The sequence below is a fragment of the Cervus canadensis genome, chromosome 18 (genome assembly GCF_019320065.1).
Source record: "Cervus canadensis isolate Bull #8, Minnesota chromosome 18, ASM1932006v1, whole genome shotgun sequence".
NCBI lineage: Eukaryota > Metazoa > Chordata > Mammalia > Artiodactyla > Cervidae > Cervus > Cervus canadensis.
The window spans coordinates 63096536-63116730 of NC_057403.1; the positions used below are offsets into that span (position 1 = coordinate 63096536).

General features: G+C 50.8%; 1 protein-coding gene across 2 annotated transcripts in view; it reads right to left on the reverse strand.

The window, feature by feature from the left end:
• ST3GAL2 (ST3 beta-galactoside alpha-2,3-sialyltransferase 2) overlaps nt 1-20195 on the reverse strand; it is a 48910-nt gene that overhangs the window by 9591 nt on the left and 19124 nt on the right. The window contains exons 1-3 of one of the 2 annotated variants that reach the window (XM_043435497.1): nt 12652-13007; nt 3611-4921; nt 1168-1361 (exon numbers count right to left, since the gene is read on the reverse strand). In XM_043435497.1, coding sequence (XP_043291432.1) covers nt 1168-1361; nt 3611-3949 — 533 coding nt within the window. In that variant the 5' untranslated portion in view covers nt 3950-4921; nt 12652-13007. Of the gene's footprint in view, nt 1-1167; nt 1362-3610; nt 4922-12651; nt 13008-20195 lie in introns of those variants that run through there. The other variant, XM_043435496.1, reaches the window with a different exon arrangement.

A 20195-nucleotide genomic window follows, 5' to 3' on the forward strand; every position in this document is an offset into this window, starting at 1 on the left:
CCCACCACTCTTAGCATCCCTCTCTGCCCCACCCTCCTCACTCCTAGCATCCCCTTCTCTCCCCCACCCCCAACACTCTTAACAGGAGAAAGGTTTTGCAAGGACTGTGGAAAGCCTCAGAGACAGATTGCTGCCTTGGTGTTGCTATGGAGACAGCAACAGTTTCTAAGACAAAGCCCTTCCTTCCGCCTCCTGTGAAACCTGGTCTTTCTCAATGCTCATCCTAAGAGATGCTTAGTGAAAACTGGCATTTTCAGTATCTTTATTCTCAGGGCGCTCCCTCCACCCAGGAGTGAGATGGAAGGATCCCCCACGTGGCATCTCCTGCCCCCACGTCTGGGGGGCGGAGGCGGGGAACACAGAAGTTCAGGGGCGGCACAGCAGCCCATCTCCGGTCACAAGTCCGCCTCTAGTCCCTGCTCCCCTGCCCGGGCTCCCTGCTCCACGTCTCTGTCCGGAAGGCGTGCCCTCCCAACCCTTCTCTTCTCCTCAAGGCTGAGCTCAGATGTCTGTGGAGGGAATGAGCCCTTGCACAGTCTAAATGCAAAAAGATAAAGGGTCAGGGATGAGGGCTCAGAGCAGGCACCAACAGCTCCTTTTTCTGCCCAGGACACCCCTCTTCTGTCAGTCGCCAGAGGGATCACCCACAGTTGTTTGGGGCCCACACTCCTGGCCCAACAACTAAGGGGACCAGACGGGTGAAAGGGCCTCTTGTGGGAGTTTTCACAAGACCTCAGCCAGGAGTCTGATTTTAGCTCTCTCCAGAGGTATTCAGAGTTGAAAGCTGAGTATGGGCCTCAAGCAAAGTTTAGAATGGGAATTGTGTCTCTTCATCCACAGAAGACAAGATGGTTGGATGGCATCACCAACTCAATAGACCTGAGTTTGAACAAGCTAAGGGAGATGGTGAAGGACGGGGAAGCCGGGCGCACTGCAGTCCGTGGGGTCACAAAGAATCGAACACGACTGAGAGACTGAACAACAGTAAATTCACCTCAGAAACAAAAGCAAGAAACTTGAGCTTGTCATGGAAGATTCTGGGAGTCAGGGTTCTCCAGGACCCCCAGCAGCTGGCAATTCCTCCCACAGCTGGGCAAGGCCAAGGAGGCCAGTGCCCCCTCCTGGAGGCTTGTCCCGTATCCAGCCTTTGGCTCCCCCGGGACTCACCTCATGATAAAGTTGTGCCCGTCCACGTCTGGCCCATAGCCAGAGCCCCGCAGGTTGCCCGAGTTGCCCACCACGGCACAGCGCCGGCACTGGCGGGGGTCCCGGAACCGGTAGGGGTTCTCGCCTGGCACTATCTGGAACAGCTTCTCCAGCACCTCGTTGGTATTGTGTGACTTGAACTGTGGCTGCAGCATCTGTGGAGAAGAGGGAGAAAAAAGAAAGGGGGGAGCAGGGAGGGTGGAGCGAGCAGGAGGCAACTCCCGCCTGCTCCCCCTCGCTGCCCTCAGCCTGCAGGGTCCAAGCTGCCCAGGTCTCCTACTGTCGTGGGGTGGAAGCCCCCCTGAGCAGTGAGGGCCCTCCCGGAACTCAACAGAGCTGGTGTCCAGACCAGTGCCCTGCTCTCAGGAGCAGCTCTGCGATCCTGGTCGGACTCAGGGGCCAAGGTGCTCTGCAGCCTGCTCTCTGGGAGTCTGCAGGCCTGTGCCACAAAGTGGAGAGGCCCCTGCTCTTCGGTCCTCTGGGGCAGCTGCTCCAGTCATTCTGAATGCCTTGATAAGGAAAGTCTCCGGGGAGCTTCAGAGACTCATTCCCAGTCAGCCTGCAGGGGGCGCCCCTGGGACTCAGCCCGAAGCTCCAGGCGAGATCCGGGGGAGACCTGGAGCCCTCAGCCCTGGGGAAAAGGCAAAAGGGCACAGATATCCTCCAGAGTCAGAAGAGCTGGAGAGAAACGGGTCCCCACCCCTCTCGCCACCAGTGATTCTGAAGACTGTAGAATGAGGCCAGGGCAGCACTTAAAGGCCCACAGTGCCAGACAGGTAACACTAAGGAGTGAAGAGGCAGGTGGGCCCATAGCAGACAGGAGCCGCCATGAAAAAGGGCTGACTTCAGCCGATTGTTGCCTTGTGGGACTGTCAGAGGGACCAGATTTTCTAATTTTTCAAGAAAAGCTGAAAATACAGATCTCATGTGAAATATGCTGATTCCTAACAATGGCAATTAAGGCAAACAATTTTAGAACACGGAGCTGGACTCAACCACCGGCCACCACCTCTTAGGGCTTTAACGTGCTCTGCGGTCCAAGCCGTAACACTGCAGGTTTGCGGCTCATAGGAGCTGCTCAGTGGTGAGACGCAGGAAGGGGATGGTGGGCCTGCTGCCCTGAGCACCAGAAGGGCCCCCGAGCACACGAACAAGGACTCAGTGTGGAGAGGAGGCTTAGCTCTGAAGTAAGAATTTCTAGGTTCACAGCAAAAGCAGGTGACTGTGGGGAGCAGCAGAGAAGTGGCTTCTAGGGCTTAGACAGCTCTGAGTTTCATCCCTGTGGGCAGGGGGGCCTGGCCGGCCTCTCAGCCCATCGCTGCCCAGAGGCCGGTTCTGGCCCTTCGTGGCCACCTCTGAGACCTATGCCCTTGGGCAAGCCCTGCGCGCTCTCCGAACCTAGACTTCCCCATAAAATGACGGATGTGACTATGAGGGACAGGCAGGACCCTTCGAGGGCTCCGCGTTGTCATGGGAAGGGCCCGTGTGGCTCCTGGTAGATCCTGCCCTGTAAACTCCCCCTCCCTGGGGGCCCTGACAGTCTGGGCCAGGAGCAGGATCTGTGAGTTGCTCTGATAAGCCTGGTCGCAGGAGCTCATTCTCACAGCTGCCCTAAATGTGAGAAAGAGGGAGAGTTACCACCCTCCCTGTTTGCCAGCTGGGGAAACCGGGGAGCATGCAGTGCCTCCGCAGCCCTCAGCAGGGAGCGCCGGCAGCCTGCGGGGCCCTGGGTTGAGGACTGACACAGAGCCACAGCTGACATGTGTGGCAACCAGATGGCCCTGGCAGAGCCTGTGGAGCGACGCGCTAGAGATGGGGGGGAGGGGGGGCAAAGCAGCAAAGAGGTGACAGGGTCCAGCAGAGTGGCTTCCTCTCCTCCCCTCCCCTCAGCCCCCAAAGGATCCATGATGCTTTCCTATCCTAACCCAGAAGGAAACCTTTTCCAGCAAGTGGAGAGAACCAAGTGAATGGAACGGCGTTTCAAATTATTTGGGGCAAACATTTACAAATGAGGAAGCAGCCAGCATCACAGTAAGCACTGGAGCCGAGTGGCCACCTGTTTTCTGAAGGGCAGGCCTTCCTGTTGCCATGGGCCTCACTTCTCAGCATCTTCTCCCCAGGGACCTGCCTCTCCTGTTTATTTTACCTCCTTGACCCAGCAGGCATTTCTGGTCTCTGTTTGGCCTCTACAGGCACTAGAAATGTGCGTTCTCTCCCCTTCCCGGCCAAAGCGCGCTCTGCCCTTCACACTCTGTGCCCCTGGTGGCTGGCTCTGGTCCAGTGAAGGGTGCAAAGGGGGCCAGGAGGCAGACGGCCCAAATCCCAGAGGGGACGTTCAGGGGGTCTCCTAAACAGACGGGGACAGACCCCAGGGAGGGGGCAGCAAAGGCCACGACTTTCTCACCATCCACCACCTCTGGACGTCGGGGGGCAGGTCCATGTTCTCCCGAGTCCAGACGGGGGAGATGTTGCTGTTGAAGTGGCTGTCGAACCACTCGGAGGCGCCGGTGTCGCCCATGCAGCGGCGACAGGCGCAGCTCTTGCCGGCCAGCCCCTCCTTGCTGAGGCGCTGCAGGCCAGCGTAGCCCGGAACCAGCTTCACCCGGGGGGCCCCGTCCAGGGCGCCTGAGTCCAGGTAGGGCAGGGTGGCTGTGCTGTGGTGGGAGTAGGTGAAGAGCAGCGACATGACGAACACCAGCAGGAAGGCCATGGAGAGGAACCACACCCGCAGCGAGCACTTCATGGTGCGGCGCCCCGGGAGCTGGGCCCTCAGGCCGGCGGCAGCCAGGCCTCACCGCGGCCACTGCTTCCCCAGCCCGCCGACAGGCCAGCTACAGAGCAGCCCACGTGCTTTGGCACCTCGTGCAAAGGACATGCGGGCGGGTGCCGAGCTGGGACTGCAGCAGGGGCCCGCGCATGCGCCCCCGGCGCCAGGAGAGTCCGGCGGCAGCAGCGGCTCCTGTCCCGGCCGCCAGCCCCGCTCACGGCTTCATCAGCTCCGTCTGCCACTAGCTGGGCCACAGAGGCTCTGCTGCTCCTGGAGCCGCGGCAAAGAGGAGGTCAGTCCATCCCAGCCCTCTAGTCCCTTGGGGTTGCTGGCTGCCAGCTCTGGGGGTCCCCCTCTTTGGCGGCTTGAAATGATCCAGTCTGGAGCATTCGGGGTCCTTGTGGTTCATGAGCAGATGCTGAGGCGGCCCCTCGTCCCCCGCAGCGGGGAAACCCTCGAACCCCAGTCACAGCAGAGAGCACGTGGGCTTCCAGCAGCCAGAACGTCATGAAGTCTTCCCGTCTCTGGGCCCAACGCCTCTGCCGGGGAAGGAAAGGGAACGAGCCCAATCTGGAGACAAGAGACTCAGGAAGCTCTGCAGGTGCCGTAAACTCTTCAGGGACAAGGTCCTCCTGCCGTTGGGTTCCTCCTTCCTACTTCCGCCGAGGCGCCAGCCCCTTCTCCTGATGGTCCTAGTTGTGTAGGGGTGGCCGAGCTCCAGCTCCTGCCGTGCGGTCCTTTGGGGCCTGCGATCACCCGCTCCTCAGACGAGTGCTGCTTTGAGTGCCACCTGGGGCAACCGAGCGGGCGCTCTTGGTGCTGCTGGCCCAGGCTTGGAGGCTGCCCTGCCCATCCCCGCTTCCGAGGCCTCGGTCCTGCCCTGAGCGAGCAGTAATCCTCCGGCAGGTTCCCCTCACTTGTCAGGCACCAGGCTGCCGCAGCGTGACTCTGAAATCAGAGAGGAAAAATAACGTGCAGACAGATCCCACATGCACACATGCTGTCCCCCGGCCCCACCCCCGAAGCCCAGAGTGGGCAGAGCTGGCGGAAGGAGACGCCCCCTTAACCAAAGGGCGGACAAAGGAGGGCTTCTCCCTCCCCGTGCAGACAGCACCGCGCTCTACTCCTTAACTCGGGCATCACAGGACTAGAGCAGCCCGCCATCCTCACTATGAGCCAGAGGTGGTTCAGACAGTAAAGATTCTGCCTGTGATGCAGGAGAGTGGAGTTTGATCCCTGGGTCGGGAAGAGCCCCTGGAGAAGGAAATGGCAATCCACTCCCCTATTCTTGCCTGGAGAATCCAATGGACAGAAGAGCCGCGTGGGCTACAGTCCATAGGATCGTAAAAAGTCAAACACGACTGAGCAGCTAACACTCTGACACTTCAACAACAAGGATGGAAAGTGATCTCCCTAGAGCCACAAAATGAGTACCTGCAAAAGCCAGATTTAGGAAGCTCCTATTCCAGCTATAGGAGGTTAACTTCAGGTGAAACAAGAGAAGATGGCTCAGAGGAAAGATCATGGGGGACTGCAGATATGACCCCCCTGGCCTGGGTGCTCTGGACCCCTGAGAAGAGATAGAGCCCCCCCACAGTGAGGGGTGCAGCCGGCCTGGGCCCTGGGATTGACCCTCCTCTCTCCCCAGCGTGGGCTACACAGATGAGGCAGTCCTGGGTTAGCCGGGTGAATCGTTCACACTCCTTCCAGCTCTGGTGTCAGCAGAGAACCTGACCGTGACAGGACGCTGGGGCCACGGCTCAGCCCTCTGGACAGCTGCCTTCATCTGCAGGCTATGGAATAAACGCCAGGGCCCCAGTGGGTACTCACAGCCTGAGGCCCTGGGCCAGCGCCGTGAAAAGAGGCGGCAGGGTGGTGTGTGGATCCGCCCGAAGGAAAGGAGCCCGAATTCACGCCACGTGCTCAGGAGCCAGGGTGACAGTGAGGACAAGGCTGGGAGTGGAGCCCCAGGCCTGACTCCACGCCATGGGGAGCACTTAATCCCCGTGGCCCACATGTCTCCACCAGCTCCTCTCCAAATCCCGCCTGCCCTGGTTCTGACCTGGCCCCGGGCACAGCTGCTCACAGGAGCGCCACCTCAGCCAGCCCTCCCAGGTCCTTTGCTGCACAGAAGGCCTCTCGGCTCCACATTCAAGAACCTCTGCCACCCTCTCCATTCATGGCAGCTCAAATTTCTGGGGCACGCCAAACCACAAAGCCATCAGGGAGCGGAACTAGCATGTTCCAATGAGGAGACATTATTCTAGGGGGGTAAACAATGGCTGCACACGTGAAGGACTTGCCTAAGGTCGTAGCTTCCTGAGTGGGACTGAGATTTAAGTTCAGTTCTACATGGTTCCGAAGCCTGAGACTGGCCAGGGTGTAGAAAGCAGCCCACGAGTTCCTTCAACGGCCCAGAGGCTCAGGGGTAAGAGACAAGGAGACACAGAAGCTGGCTTCCCAGGGTCCAGGGTGAAGCTTCGCCCACAGGCCTTAGCGGGGCTCCCAGCTCTAAGCCCCAGGCCCAGCCACACTGGTCCAGTGCGCTCCTGCCCGAGGGTCTCCTGCACCCTCTCCAGGCACAGCGGCTGGGCGCGCGGTCTGTCAGTATCAACAGAAGTCTCCTTCTGTTGTCTCCTCAGGGCCTCCGAGTGCTCACACCCAACATCTAACGAAAAGAACTTAGGTTTGCAGGGTCCCGCTCCCAGCACCCTGTGAGCTGAGAGCCTGCCACGAGGCAACCCGCCCGGAGGTGGCGACTTTCCAGAATGAGTAAGGGATGGGGCGAGGGGTCAGGCTGGGAGACCTGGTTTCTGGAGGGTGGCCCAGTGTGGCCCCTGAAGGCAGACTCCAGCCGAAGCCAGCACAGGAGGCTCCGAAGGCTCCCAGGCTGGGCCTGCAGTAACTCCTTGGAGTCCTAACGAAGCAGGCACCTGAGGTAACTGGCTGCTTGTCAGGGAGAGGAAAAGCCCAAGTTTCGTCACTGTGTTTAGAAGAGCAGAGAAGCCGGTCACCAGCAAGAACCCTTGCTCTACAAATCCCAAGGCTGGGCTGTGTGTGGGAGCTGGTGCTGAGGGCAGCTCTGGGCACAGGGCGGGGCTGTTGCTAAAGCAGCAAGAAACTTCCCGAGGTCATCGACAAGCGCTCCAAGTCCAGAAGTTGCATGGTTAAGCATCCCCGTGGCCTCTGGCTGCCACTGCCTAATTCTGATCTCTCCCCTTTCACAGCTGCTCTGGTCTTTTGTGTTAAGCCCAGGCCAACCCCAGGGTCAAAAAGACAGGGGAAGGGCACACACTTGGGCACCAGCCCCTGCCTCTGGGGCACTCAGAAGGAAGGAGGCCAGTCTTCCAGCGCCGCCTGGATGGTGCTGGCTTGTTTATTCATTCAACAGATACTGAAGGAGCCAGGGAGGGCTCGGGCGCTAGTGTGGGACAGTCCATATGCGTCCTGTCCTCATGGATCTTCCGGTCCAGGGCAAACACAAACACACGGGGGCGATGAATGCCACGACGGAAATGACAGGTGCCGTGAGAGCGAGCAGGGGACACAGGAAGAAAGAGCCTGACCCATTAAAGCTGGGAGAGGGGCTTCCCTGCTGGTCCAGCGGCTGACTCCACGCTCCCAACGCAGGAGGCCGGGGTTCAGTCCCTGCTCAGAGAACTAAGATCCCACACGCAGCAAGAAGACTGAAGATCCTGTGTGCCATGCCACAACTAAGACCTGGCACTCAGTCGTGTCCGACTCTGCGACCCCATGGACTGCAGAACGTCAGGCTCCTCTGTCCATGGGATTCTCCAGGCAAGAACACTGGAGTGGGTTGCCATGCCCTCCTCCAGGGGGTCTTTCCAACCCAGGGATCAAATCTAGGTTTTGATTGCATTGGATTGGATCGCATTGCAGGTGGATTCTTTACTGTCTAAGCCACCAGGGGAGCCCAAGACCTGGAGCAGCCAAATAAGTAAATAAGTATTAAATAAATGAACACGGCAAGAAGGGCAGGGAAATGGGGGAGAGTGTTGGAGAGGAAAGTATGAGGTGCCCAGTTACGATGGGCTTTGAAAGGATTAGGATTTATTATGAATCTAATGGGCGGCTTTAAGGGAGGGATGTGTCATGACCTGATTTATATTTTAAAATGGGCCCTTGGAGCAAATTTTTAAAAACTAACAGTACCAAGAGTGGAGAGAGGATGCAGCGTATCAAGAACACTCAGTCACTACTGGTAAGAAAATAAATTGGTACAATGCTTGGGAGGCTAATCTGGCATTACTTAGAAAACGTGGACATGAATAGTATTTTTTTTAAGAAAAATTTAAAAACATCTTTCTCACAGGAAATATGGCATGGGAACACACGTGATCAGAGAGCATGAGAACATGAGAGATTAGAAAGTCTCCCCGTCTGTCCTGGTCTGATTTATTCTGTGATGCCCCAGGTGAGAAGACGTTTGGAGTAACTGCAGTCTTCCTCCAGTATGGCTGGGAATGAAGTTTGTCACCCAAAGACTGGATATTTGGAATCAATGAGTTATAAAACTGGTGAGTCCAGCCTGCCTGTCCTATGAAGCTGATTTAAAGCTTAAGTTCATGAACTTCCCTGGCGTCTGGTCCAGTTAAGACTTTGCCTTCCAATGAAGGAGGTGTGGGTTCGATCCCTGGTTGGGGAGCTGAGATCTCATACGCTTCAAGGCCAAAAAAGCCAAAACATAAAACAGACAAAATATTGTAACAAATTCAATAAAGAGTTTAAAAATGGTCCACATCAAGAAATAAATAAATAAAGCTTAAGTTGAACCCTGACAGCTGTTTCATTTTCCCCTAAAATCTTGCCCCTACTCGGGACAATCTATTTCTTCCACTGAGGTTTAATTCACAAACAATAAGATGCAGACGCCTTTTGATGTAGAGCTTAATGCATGTTTACCCGTGTGTGTGTGTGTAAGCACCCAGAATAAAGTACAGTGCACTTCCACACACAGCCATCCCCCTCCCCCGCCCAGGGGGCTCTCTTGTGCCCCTTCCTGGTCATCATTCACCGCTCTACCATTCTGCTGAATCCTGTCATCATACACTAGGTTCACTTGAGTCTTGAACTTCATATAAACACTCCTGCCTGGCTGGCTTCTTTTGCTCAACACACAGTGTTTTAGAGATTCATCCATGTTGTATGTATCAGTAGTTTATTCTTATCCATGTTTGGACAGTGAGTTGTTTGCAATTTTTGGTTGCTATGAGTAAAACAGCCCTGACCTTTCTGTACAAGTCATTTTGTGGACACATAGTCTCACTTATCTGGGGTAAATACCTGGGAGTGGAATTATAGAGTCATATGGTACATACACCAGTATGTTTAACCTTACCAGAAATGATCAAATAGCTTTCCAGAGTGGCTGTAGCATAAGTTTCCACCAGTAATGAATGAGAGTATCATTTGTTTCATGGCCTGAGTATCTTCTATCTTTTTAATTTTAGTTATCCTTGTGGTTGTGTAGTAAACTCTGGTGTTTCTACCACCAGATACAAGTGAACATATGTACCAAGAGACATACATGAATGCTTAAGGCAGCACTGGCTAATAGCTGAAAACTGTCAACAACCCAAATGCCCATCAGAATAGGATGGATAAATTGTGGTCCATTCATGTCATATGGTAAACATGAATGAACTCCAGTTTCAGAAATAAACAGGGATGAATACGACCAAAAGACTATTATGCTGAGCAAAAAGAATAAGTCAGGGATACTTATTGTGTGAATTCATGAAAAGTTCAAAAGTATGCAACGCTAAGCAGTAAATTGTTTAAGCCTCTGTACAAAGATGATAAAACAACAGATAAAATCGGGGAAACACTGTAAAATTCAGGAAGTTTCCCTGGAGAGGAAGAAGACAGGTAAGATAAGAAGGGCCTAAAAGAAAAGAAAAAAGAAGAAGAAGGGCCTATCGGGACGTTAGAAGTACTAGGAAAATGTGTTCCTCTTTAATCCAGGTAGGAAGAACAGAGTATTTTAAATTTTTATTCTTTAAGGAATTTACATGATACATACTATTCTGAATGTGTGATGAATTTCATTATAAAATCTAATTTTTTTTTTTTTTGCAGGTTAAAACATTTTTTGCTAAGGGACTACTCTGGTTGCTGCGTAAGACTAGCAGGGCACCGGAGAGGAACTACTATAATATCCCAGGCAGTGGAGGTGGTGAGTAGCTGGATGTATTCTGAAGGATTTAACTGATGGGCTAGATGGAGGGTGATGGGGGTGCCATTCACTCATGCGGAAAAGTCAGGAAAGAAATGGATTTGGGTGAGAGAAAAGGAAAAAAAAAACCAACAAGAGCTCTGTTTACAACAGGTTAAATCTGAGATGCCCTTTAAACATCCATGTGGAAATGGCAACAGGCAGCAGGACGCAGATGTCGGAAGCCCATGGATGAGGTCAGAGCTGAAGTGATCCAGCAAGAGTCATCAGCATAGTTCATTTTTAAAACTACAGGACCAGAAGACAGTGTCGAGGGAAGGCCTGACTCAGATAAGAGAAGGCTGTTGGCAGCGACCTTCACAATGGCTGATCCAGAGGTATGGAGGGGTGAACACCTGACTAGATGAGAAACAGCCAGCACGCAGGGGAGAAGATGCAGCATCATTAGCTATCGGGGAGATGCATCTCAAAACCACAATCAGGGCTTCCCTGGTGGCCCAGCAGTGAAGAGCCCACCTGCCAACGCAGGAGACATAGGTTCGACCCTGGGCCAGGAAGATTCCCCAGACCATGGAGCAGCTAAACCCTTGTACCAGAACTATTAAGCCTGTGCTATGGAGCCCAGCAGCTGCAACCACTGAGCCCATGTGCCACAGCTACTGAAACCCGGGAACCTGGAGCCCGTGCTCTGCAACTAGAGAGTAGACTCTGCTCTTTGCAATTAGAGAACAGCCCATGCAACAACAAAGACCCAGCACAGCCAATAAATAAATAAAAATTAAAAAAATTTTTAAAGTAGAATGGTTAAAAAAATCCCACCAGATACCACCCACCAGGGTGGCTATAATCAAAAAAGACAGATAATAACAAGTATTAGTGAAGATATGGAGAAACTGTAACTTTCATACATTGCTGGTGAGAATATGAAATGGTGCAGCCAGTTTGGAAAACAGTCTGGCAGTCAAAAGGTTAAACACAGAGTTACCACATGACTCAGCAATTCTAATCTTAGGTCTATAATTCAAGAGAAATGGAAATATATATCCACATAAAAACACATATACAAATGATTATAGAAAGAACTCAAGGTTCCATTAACTGATGAATAAACAAAATGTCTAATATCCATACAATGGAATCTTAGCCATACAAAGCACTGATACAAGCTACATGCATGAACCTTGAAAACATGGTGCTAAGTGAAACCCCCCCCCCCCCAAAAAAAGAAAAAAGCCCAACACAAAAGCCTATCTACAATGTGATTCCATTTACGGGAAATGTCCAGAATAAAGTCAATTAGTGATTGCCCAGGGTTGGGGGTTAGAGGAAGTGCAGAGTGACTGTGAACAGGATGATGAAATGTTCTAAAATGGTCTGTGGCCTAAAATTGCACAACCAGGTGACTAGACTGGAACCAACTCACTGGTACACTTGAAATGGACGAACTTTACGTGAGTTACATCTCAATAAAGGTGTCACCAAAAACCGGGCATGAGGTAGAGTGGAATGGGAGATGCGGAATGCGATATATAGAGTGCTTGTATACTGGTGGGGATGGTTCAGTAGGGGGAGAAGTTAATGCTGCAGGAAAAAGAGGTTAATGGAGAAGCAAAGTCCTGAGTAGCAGGACCAGGGCAGCGGGTGGGGGAAGCCAGTCCCACATGGACAGGGCTTACTAGCCTAGCAGGAGGAAAGGCAGGGCCCAGGCTCAGGCACGGGGAGTGATGCACCTTTACAGCTGGGGTTGGAGATTTACAGAGATAGATGAAAAGAATCCTCTAAGAGAGGAGAGAAATGAGGGGGATTTGGTGGGAGGCAAGGCAATGCTAGCGTCGTCCAAGAGGGTTGTGGTTGCAAAGTTAGCAAATCTTTTGAGACCGTTTAATGATAAATGCCCCCTGAAAGACTGGCTGAACTCAAGATTCTGAGGCTGAACAGAGGAACAGGCGACCAGAATCCAGAAGGTCGGGGGCAGCCTTGACCCCTAGAGCCTTCTACCCAGTAGGGGATGCAAGCCTGAACAACTACGCCAATAGAAAGAACCAAGGGAAGCCAAAGGAGGCCCTGGCCAGCTTGCAGGTGGAAGAAAGGAAAAGCAGGCATATGGAACTGAGCAGCAAAGCCAGCCCCAAAGGAGAACAGTGGGAACTGGGTTTTGGAGGTGAGTGCGGTTTTAGAGCCAGTCTCTGGTCCGTTCCCAGGAGACAAGCCATCGAATTAACCTAATGAAGCACAGGATAGCACAGCCTCAGACCAGCGCAGCTGAACACAATCTTCTTGGCAGGCAGAGAAAAGAAACGTCAAAATAAGGAGCAGAGGCTGGGGGGGAGGGAGGCTGTTTGAAGCTGGAGGGGGTGGAGGGAAGGAAAGAAAATCCCAGCCTGAGACTGATAAAGCTCCCTCTTTCCACCCACTGACACACGGCCTAAGGATGTGTCCCAGAGCCTCAACGGAAAAGCATCAAGCCCAGATTAGTACTCACATGTGTGATGCTTTCTGCGTTTCTGAGCATTTGCAGGCACAGCCTCTCATTCGGTATTCACAGAAGTCCCAAGACAGCCGAATGAGGTCAGCCAGGCGGCGAGGGACGGAGCTTTAATGCTATCCCAGGGCTGATGGCTCCAAGGCCAGCGCTCCCTCCACAGGCTCTCACTGCCTTCCTTACGGAGAGGCTTTTCCCACTTACTGAGGTTCAATCATCAAAGCACTCCCTGTGTCCCAGAACCTGGCCACCGAGCAACCCAGCAAACTGCCTGCCTCCTGGGTGTGGCAACAGCAGATGCCTGGGGGGGGTCAGTCAAGACGCGGAGGACGGGACCCAACAGCCCCCCCTTTCACACTCAACTGGAGCCCACGTCCTTGATCTGAGAACTGCTAGCTTGACCTCTGCATGCCTGGCTGCCTGAACTCATCCACTGCAACACACTGGCACCAGCCTCTGGCACAGACCCCTCAGTTATCCTAGTGACTCAGGCCCCCTCGCTCCCCAGTCACAACCCCTCCGGCAGTGTCTGCTTCAGGAGTCCGTCTTACTGCAGGACACCTCACTCTGACTGGATGTCCAGTCTGAGATCTCAGCTCCAGGACTGCTGACGCTGTCCAGAGTTGGCAGCCAGGAAACCAGAAAGCAAGAGCTAACACAGCTCTTCCAGCCTATGGTCGTCACTCTGGCTAACTTTCCAATAAGCCCGGGAGAAATAAAACATCAGTCTTCATTGCGAGAGGATCGATGGTGCAGCCTAAGAAACAGGCTCCAAGGGAGGGATGCTGAGCCCTGGGGCATGGGCAAGCAGCGGGGCAGGGGGACGCGGGGTGCGGGGTCCCGGCGCTGCACCACACCTGCCCTTAAAGGAGTCCCTGCGTGGTGTGTTGGTGTCCTGTGGCAGGACAGAGTCCAGGACTTTGTTATACGTATCTACAGTAGGCAGGAAGCAGTCTGGAAAAGCAATACTATCTCAATAGCAAGGCAAAGCCAGACAGAAACAATTGAGGAGAGGCCAGAATATAGCACAAGGAATAAACAAGTGTTTTAAAGAACAGAACCCCTTGTACGGTGAAGGCTAGGGTGGTTCCTGTTAAGCCCGTGTGTCCACTGACCAGTCTCTCCAGGCTTCAGACCACTCCTTATTTGCATCTTATCTGGTAGTTGTTTAACACATGAGTATAACCCTTTACCCTGATGTATTTGGACTCATGTTACTCTCTCTGTTTTCTCTTTACTAGTTTTCCTTTAGTTCTTTTTCCTTTTCCTGCCTTGTTGGATTGACACATTATCCCTACTCCCACCACTTCTTTCCCTCCTGGGTTGGAAATCATATCCCTCTTCTTTCCTCTTTTAGTGGCTATCTTAAATTGCTAGCATATATACACTTTCTTAACGAGGCCTAAGGTTTTCAGTAATACTGTTCTATTTAACACGGCAGAAACCTGATGTGAATTAAGAATGGTATTCCCTTCCTTACTCTACCTTATTCTTCCTTGCCTATGTGGTTAACAATTTTAGTTTTCCTTCTTAAAATTAAAAAACCAAACTAGACACAGAATCCCTGTTTTTGTGTTTTGCCGTCTGTGGCAGACACTGCTGGTTGCTTACCAGCAGCCGCTCCCCCTTCTTTCCTGCCAACAGAGTCCTGATTTGGCTCAGGCGGCAAAGAACCCAGTCCCAGGAGATGAGGCACGCCTGGACAGGCAACCACAGTAAGCCTGTCCCCTTTTACCAGGAACTGGTGTAGGGATGAACCAGCTCGGGCCCATGAGACATAAGGAGGTATCTGCTGGGGCCTTCTTGGAAAGATTCTTCTTCCCAACAAAGAGGCACATTAGAAAGCTTCCTTTTTCTTAGCATCCCCCTGCTTGGGAAGTTATAGGGTGATGCTGTGCTACCCGCGGCTGTAGCAGCCATCTCTCAGCCATGAGGAGAAGGATCTTACACCCTCGAGACGGCAGAGCAGAACAATGGAATGACCCAGGGTTTTTCCTATCAGTATTAGACCACTGCCCCAACCCTGGGACTCCCTAACGCCACACTTCTCATCATAAGCTTATTAAATATTTTCTGGAATTTAAGTCACTGTGGGTGACTGAATTATCTGAATATACATTCCATAGTTAAATTTATCAACATACTATGTCAATTTCTGCACTCAATGTTCATGGTAGCAATCTCCTTCCCCCAAGTTTTCTTCTTACTAAAGTATACCTTTGGTAGCTCTTTTAGTCACTATCTACAGGTGATAAAACCGTCTTAGCTGGGGAGGGAGATGGGAGGGAGGTTCAAAAGGAGGGGTATATGTATACCTATGGCTGATTCATGTTGAGGTTTGACAGAAAATGACAAAATTCTGTAAAGCAATTATCCTTCTATCAAAAATAAATTCTTAAAAACTGTCTTAGCATGTCCAGAAATATGTTTATTTCTCCTCAGTCTTGAATGAGAGCTGAATATAGAATTCTAGCTCCCTTAAGACAGTCTTCTATCACGTCCGGCATTTAATGTTGATGAAATGTTGTCTGTCGGTCTAATTGTCATTTCTTTGAAATCTTTTATTTCTCTGTTAGTCCCCCCACCTGGTAGCTTTTAATATTTTCCCTTGTTTTTTTCTTTGGCTGCACCACGCAGCTTGCAGGATCTTAGTTGCCCAAGCAGGAACTGAACCCGTGTCGCCTACAGTGGAAGTGCAGAGTCTTAACCACGGGACCGCCAGTGAATTCCCACATTTTCCTTTTCTTCTTTTTTGGGGGGAAGGGTAATAAGTTACTCTACCCCCTTTATTCTTATCTGCAGTTTCACTGTATTATATCTAGCCATTTATTCTGTTTGATTGGAGAAGGAAATGGCAACCCACTCCAGTATTCTTGCCTGGAGAGTCCTTTGGACAAGAGAGCCTGGTGGGCTGCTGTCCATGGTCACACAGAGTTGGACACGACTGAAACAACTTAGCATGCATGCATGCCTTGGAGAAGGAAGTGGCAACCCACTCGTGCTCTTGCCTGGAGAATCCCAGGGCCGGGGGAGCCTGGTGGGCTGCCGTCTGTGGGGTCGCACAGAGTCGGGCACGACTGAGGCGACTTAGCAGCAGCATCAGCATTCTGTTTGGTATTCATGCTGTTACGTCAGTTTTGGAATTCTTCGTCATTATCACTTCAGATGTTTTTCTGCCATTTCCTTGATTCGTATCTGGAACTCCTACTAGACTTGTACTAAAGCCTGCACTCTGTCCTCCACGTCTATCCTGCATTCTAAATAATTCCTCAGCATGAGTGTCCAATTCATGATTTCTATGTGTCCAGGCTATAGTGATCCATCGTCTCAAGTTCTAATTACACTATTTTTCAATGCTGTAATTTTTTATTTAAAATTTTCATATTCACCTATTCTTTCCTTTATGACTCCCCTTTCTTTTCTTTAATAAGTTTCTTGTTGCCCTAATTTCTTTGATGATCCTTAACCTCTTTTTTTTTGAAATTGCATCCAAGTACTGCATTTTGGACTCTTTTGTTGACCATGATGGTTACTCCATTTCTTCTAAGGGATTCCTGCCCACAGTAGTAGATATAATGGTCATCTGAGTTAAATTCACCCATTCCAGTCCATTTTAGTTTGCTGATTCCTAGAATGTCGATATTCACTCTTGCCATCTCCTGTTTGACCACTTCCAATTTGCCTTGATTCATGGACCTAACATTCCAGGCTCCTATGCAATATTGCTCTTTACAGCATCAGACCTTGCTTCTATCACCAGTCACATCCACAACTGGGTATTGTTTTTGCTTTGGCTCCATCCCTTCATTCTTTCTGGAGTTATTTCTCCATTGATCTCCAGTAGCATACTGGGCACCTACCGACCTGGGGAGTTCCTCTTTCAGTATCCTATCATTTTTGCCTTTTCATACTGTTCATGGGGTTCTCAAGGCAAGAATACTGAAGTGGATTGCCATTCCCTTCTCCAGTGGACCACATTCTGTCAGACCTCGCCACCATGACCCATCTGTCTTGGGTGGCCCCACACGGCATGGCTTAGTTTCATTGAGTTAGACAAGACTATGGTCCATGTGATCAGACTGGCTAGTTTTCTGTGACTATGGTTTTAGTGTGTCTGCCCTCTGATGCCCTCTCGCAACACCTACCATCCCTGCTTATTTAACTTATATACAGAGTACATCGTGAGAAATGCTGAGCTGGAAGAAGCACAAGCTGGAATCAAGACTGCCAGGAGAAATATCAATAACCTCAGATATGCAGATGACACCACCCTTATGGCAGAAAGTGAAGAGGAACTAAAGAGCCTCTTGATGAAAGTGGAAGAGGAGAGTGAAAAAGTTGGTTTAAAGCTTAACATTCAGAAAACTAAGATCATGGCATCTGATCCCATCACCTCATGGGAAATAGATGGGGAGACAGTGGAAACAGTGTCAGACTTTATTTTTTTGGACTCCAAAACCACTGCAGATGGTGATTGCAGCCATGAAATTAAAAGATGCTTACTCCTTGGGAGGAAAGTTATGACCAACCTAGAGAGCATATTAAAAAGCAGAGACATTACTTTGCCAACAAAGTCTGTCTGGTCAAGGCTATGCCAGTGGTCATTATGATGTGACTGTGGTGAGTTGATGCTTTTGAACTGAAAACTCTTCAGAGTCCCTTGGACTGCAAGGAGATCCAACCAGTCCATCCTAAAGATCAGTCCTGGGTGTTCACTGGAAGGACTGATGCTGAAGCTGAAACTCCAGTACTTTGGCCACCTCATGCGAAGAGTTGACTCATTGGAAAAGATCCTGATGCTGGGAGGGATTGGGAGCAGGAGGAGAAGGGGACGACAGAGGATGAGATGGCTGGATGGCATCACTGACTCAATGGACATGGGTTTGAGTAGACTCCGGGAGTTGGTGATGGACAGGGAGGCCTGGCGTGCTGCGATTCATGGGGTCACAAAGAGTCAGACATGACTGAGCGACTGAACTGAACTGAACTGAACCTATTTCTATTAAAGATATTTACTGATTACTCTGTTATTTTTATTTCTTCTAGGGTAAATTTTTGTTTGTGTTCTTTTTTCATATTAGTTTTCCTTACTTTTGTTTTTAAAGGCTGACCCAAACATGGCCACCATCTTTGTGATTTTTTAAATTTTTTATTTATTTAATTTTTTTGGCTACACAGCATGCAGGATCTTAATTCCCTGAACAGGGATTGAACCCATGCCTCCTACAGTGGAAGCACAGACCCCTAACCAGTGGACCACCAGGGAACTCCCTCCTCACATGTTTCTGAGTATATAAGCGCACCCCTCCACCATCAGGGGTTTTGACCTTTGCCTCCCCAGGCCCTCTGGGCCCCCTGGCCTAGAATGACGTCTTGCGGCACTAGCTCAGCTTAGGTCCGGGCTCTGACCCTGGGCTGTGCCTAGGCAGGCACCTTCACCGCGAGCCCCAGCCCCAGGATCGGGCGGCACCGCCAGTTTCCCGCCCCCGCGTGGCAGCAGGGTGCCCAGCGCTAGTGCCAGGCTTTGTGTGGGGCACTTCGGAGCTGCTACCCCAGATGTCCAGTCGCTTCTGCCGACACCCAGCCTCAGAGACCAGCAGGGCTGCAGCGTCTGCCCTGCTCGCCCGAGTGTTCTCGCTCCGCTTCTCGTTACAGGGGTGTTTATCATTTTATGTGGGGAGGGAGCGGGAGGACCCGACTATGTTTTCAGCTTTTTGTCTTTTTTACGTATCACTATGTGTTTAGCATATACATTTACAGTGCCATCTTGACTGGATGAGCTGGACTAAATTATTCGTACCAAGGAACTAGGACTCCTTGCCGATACCCATCTCCCGAGAAGGCATGTCAAGCCCTCTCTAATGGGATTCACAGAACTCCAGCCAGGACACTGAGGGAAGCTCACTGAGACGGCCTGGGGTAAGCTAAGCAAACGCTCCAGTTAAAACTGCTCTCCCACCCCCACCCCATCTTCATCCCAATCCACCGTGGGGCGGCCGCAGGGGTGGGCAGACACCCAGCCCCATGCCTTCAGCCCCTCTTCCACACCACTTCAGCATCTACCAGTGTTTTACCTGGCCAGGGAAACTTGCATACTGGCCACATGGACACTCTTTTTTTTTGTTTTGTTTTTGTTGGGTTTTTTTTGTTGGTTTTGTGTGTGTGTGTGTGTGACTTTATTTTTTTTTTTAATTTTTTTATTAGTTGGAGGCTAATTACCTCACAACACATGGACACTCTTGATGAATGGCCCATCTGACTCCCTTCAAGACCCCAGCCCCCCGCAGCAGGCCCAGTCTTTAGTCTCAATTACATCAGGACAGCAGTGAATTCGGGAGCCAAATTCTAGTCTGGGCTATCATCAGGCAGCTAGACACTTTTTCCTTCCAGGACAAGGTTCTTGAACAATCAGAGGAAGGCTCTCCCACACCCCCCTCTCCTTCCTCTGATTATTTCCTGTTTGTTTCCTGCTGACCATCACTTTGACTTCCAAGCCACTGTGACCTACCTTCTTGATTCAGACCCTTCCACTGCTTGTTTTTTCCAGCAGCTAATGGATTCTGAAGGTTCCGCCCTCGGCTCTTTTCCTCCTTTGCCTCTCTATGCGCCCCTTCCAAATAGGAGCCTACCCTTCTACCCTAGACTCCAGACCTACATTCTCAATCGCCTCTTTAGCCATGTGGCATTTCAGACTTAAATGCATCACCTTCCTGCATTCAAAAGTATATGAGATGGAGACACAGCACTCTCATTCACACGGCCCAGGTCAGGCTCACAGAGCACCCAGAGACCCCCGAAACCAGGCCACCCTCCCAAGCCTCATCTCTCACCATGCCCATTCCTCTCGGGTTATGACCTAATTTGGACCATAGGCCAAATCTAGCCCACGTTTATTAAGATCCTGCACAAAACCTAAAAAGACACGGACATGTTATTTAATTCATTACTTAGCATTGGCCTTTGTATGGCAGGCATCAAAAAATATTTGTCCATAGATGGGAGAGATAATTTCGAAGTTTGGGATTAATATATACACACTACTATGTATAAAACAGAGAATCAACAAGGATCTACTACATGGCACAGGGCTTTCTACTCAATATTCTATAATAACCTATACAGAAAAAGATTTTCTGAAAAAGAAGGGATATATGTATAACAAAAACACTTTGCTCTACACCTGAAACTAACACAACATTGTAAATCAACTAGACTCCAATATAAAATAAAAATTTTAAAAAAATTGTTCAACTGAATATCATCTCTCTATATAACCACAGGGTTGTAAGAAGCAGAAGAAATAAGGGTAATAAAAAACACTTTGAAACCACTTTCATAAATCATTGTGTAAATGTGCAAAGGGAAACGATCATTATAATCAGCCCCCACTCTTACGGCTATGACAGTCTAGAAATGAAAGTTTTCTCTGACTTCTTGCAGACCACCAGGAAACATGAGGCCTCAAGCACAAACCAGATTTCACAAGTCAGAGGCAAGGAGAAAGGTGAATGTATAAAAGCTAAGGGGGCTGCCTGGATGGTAGG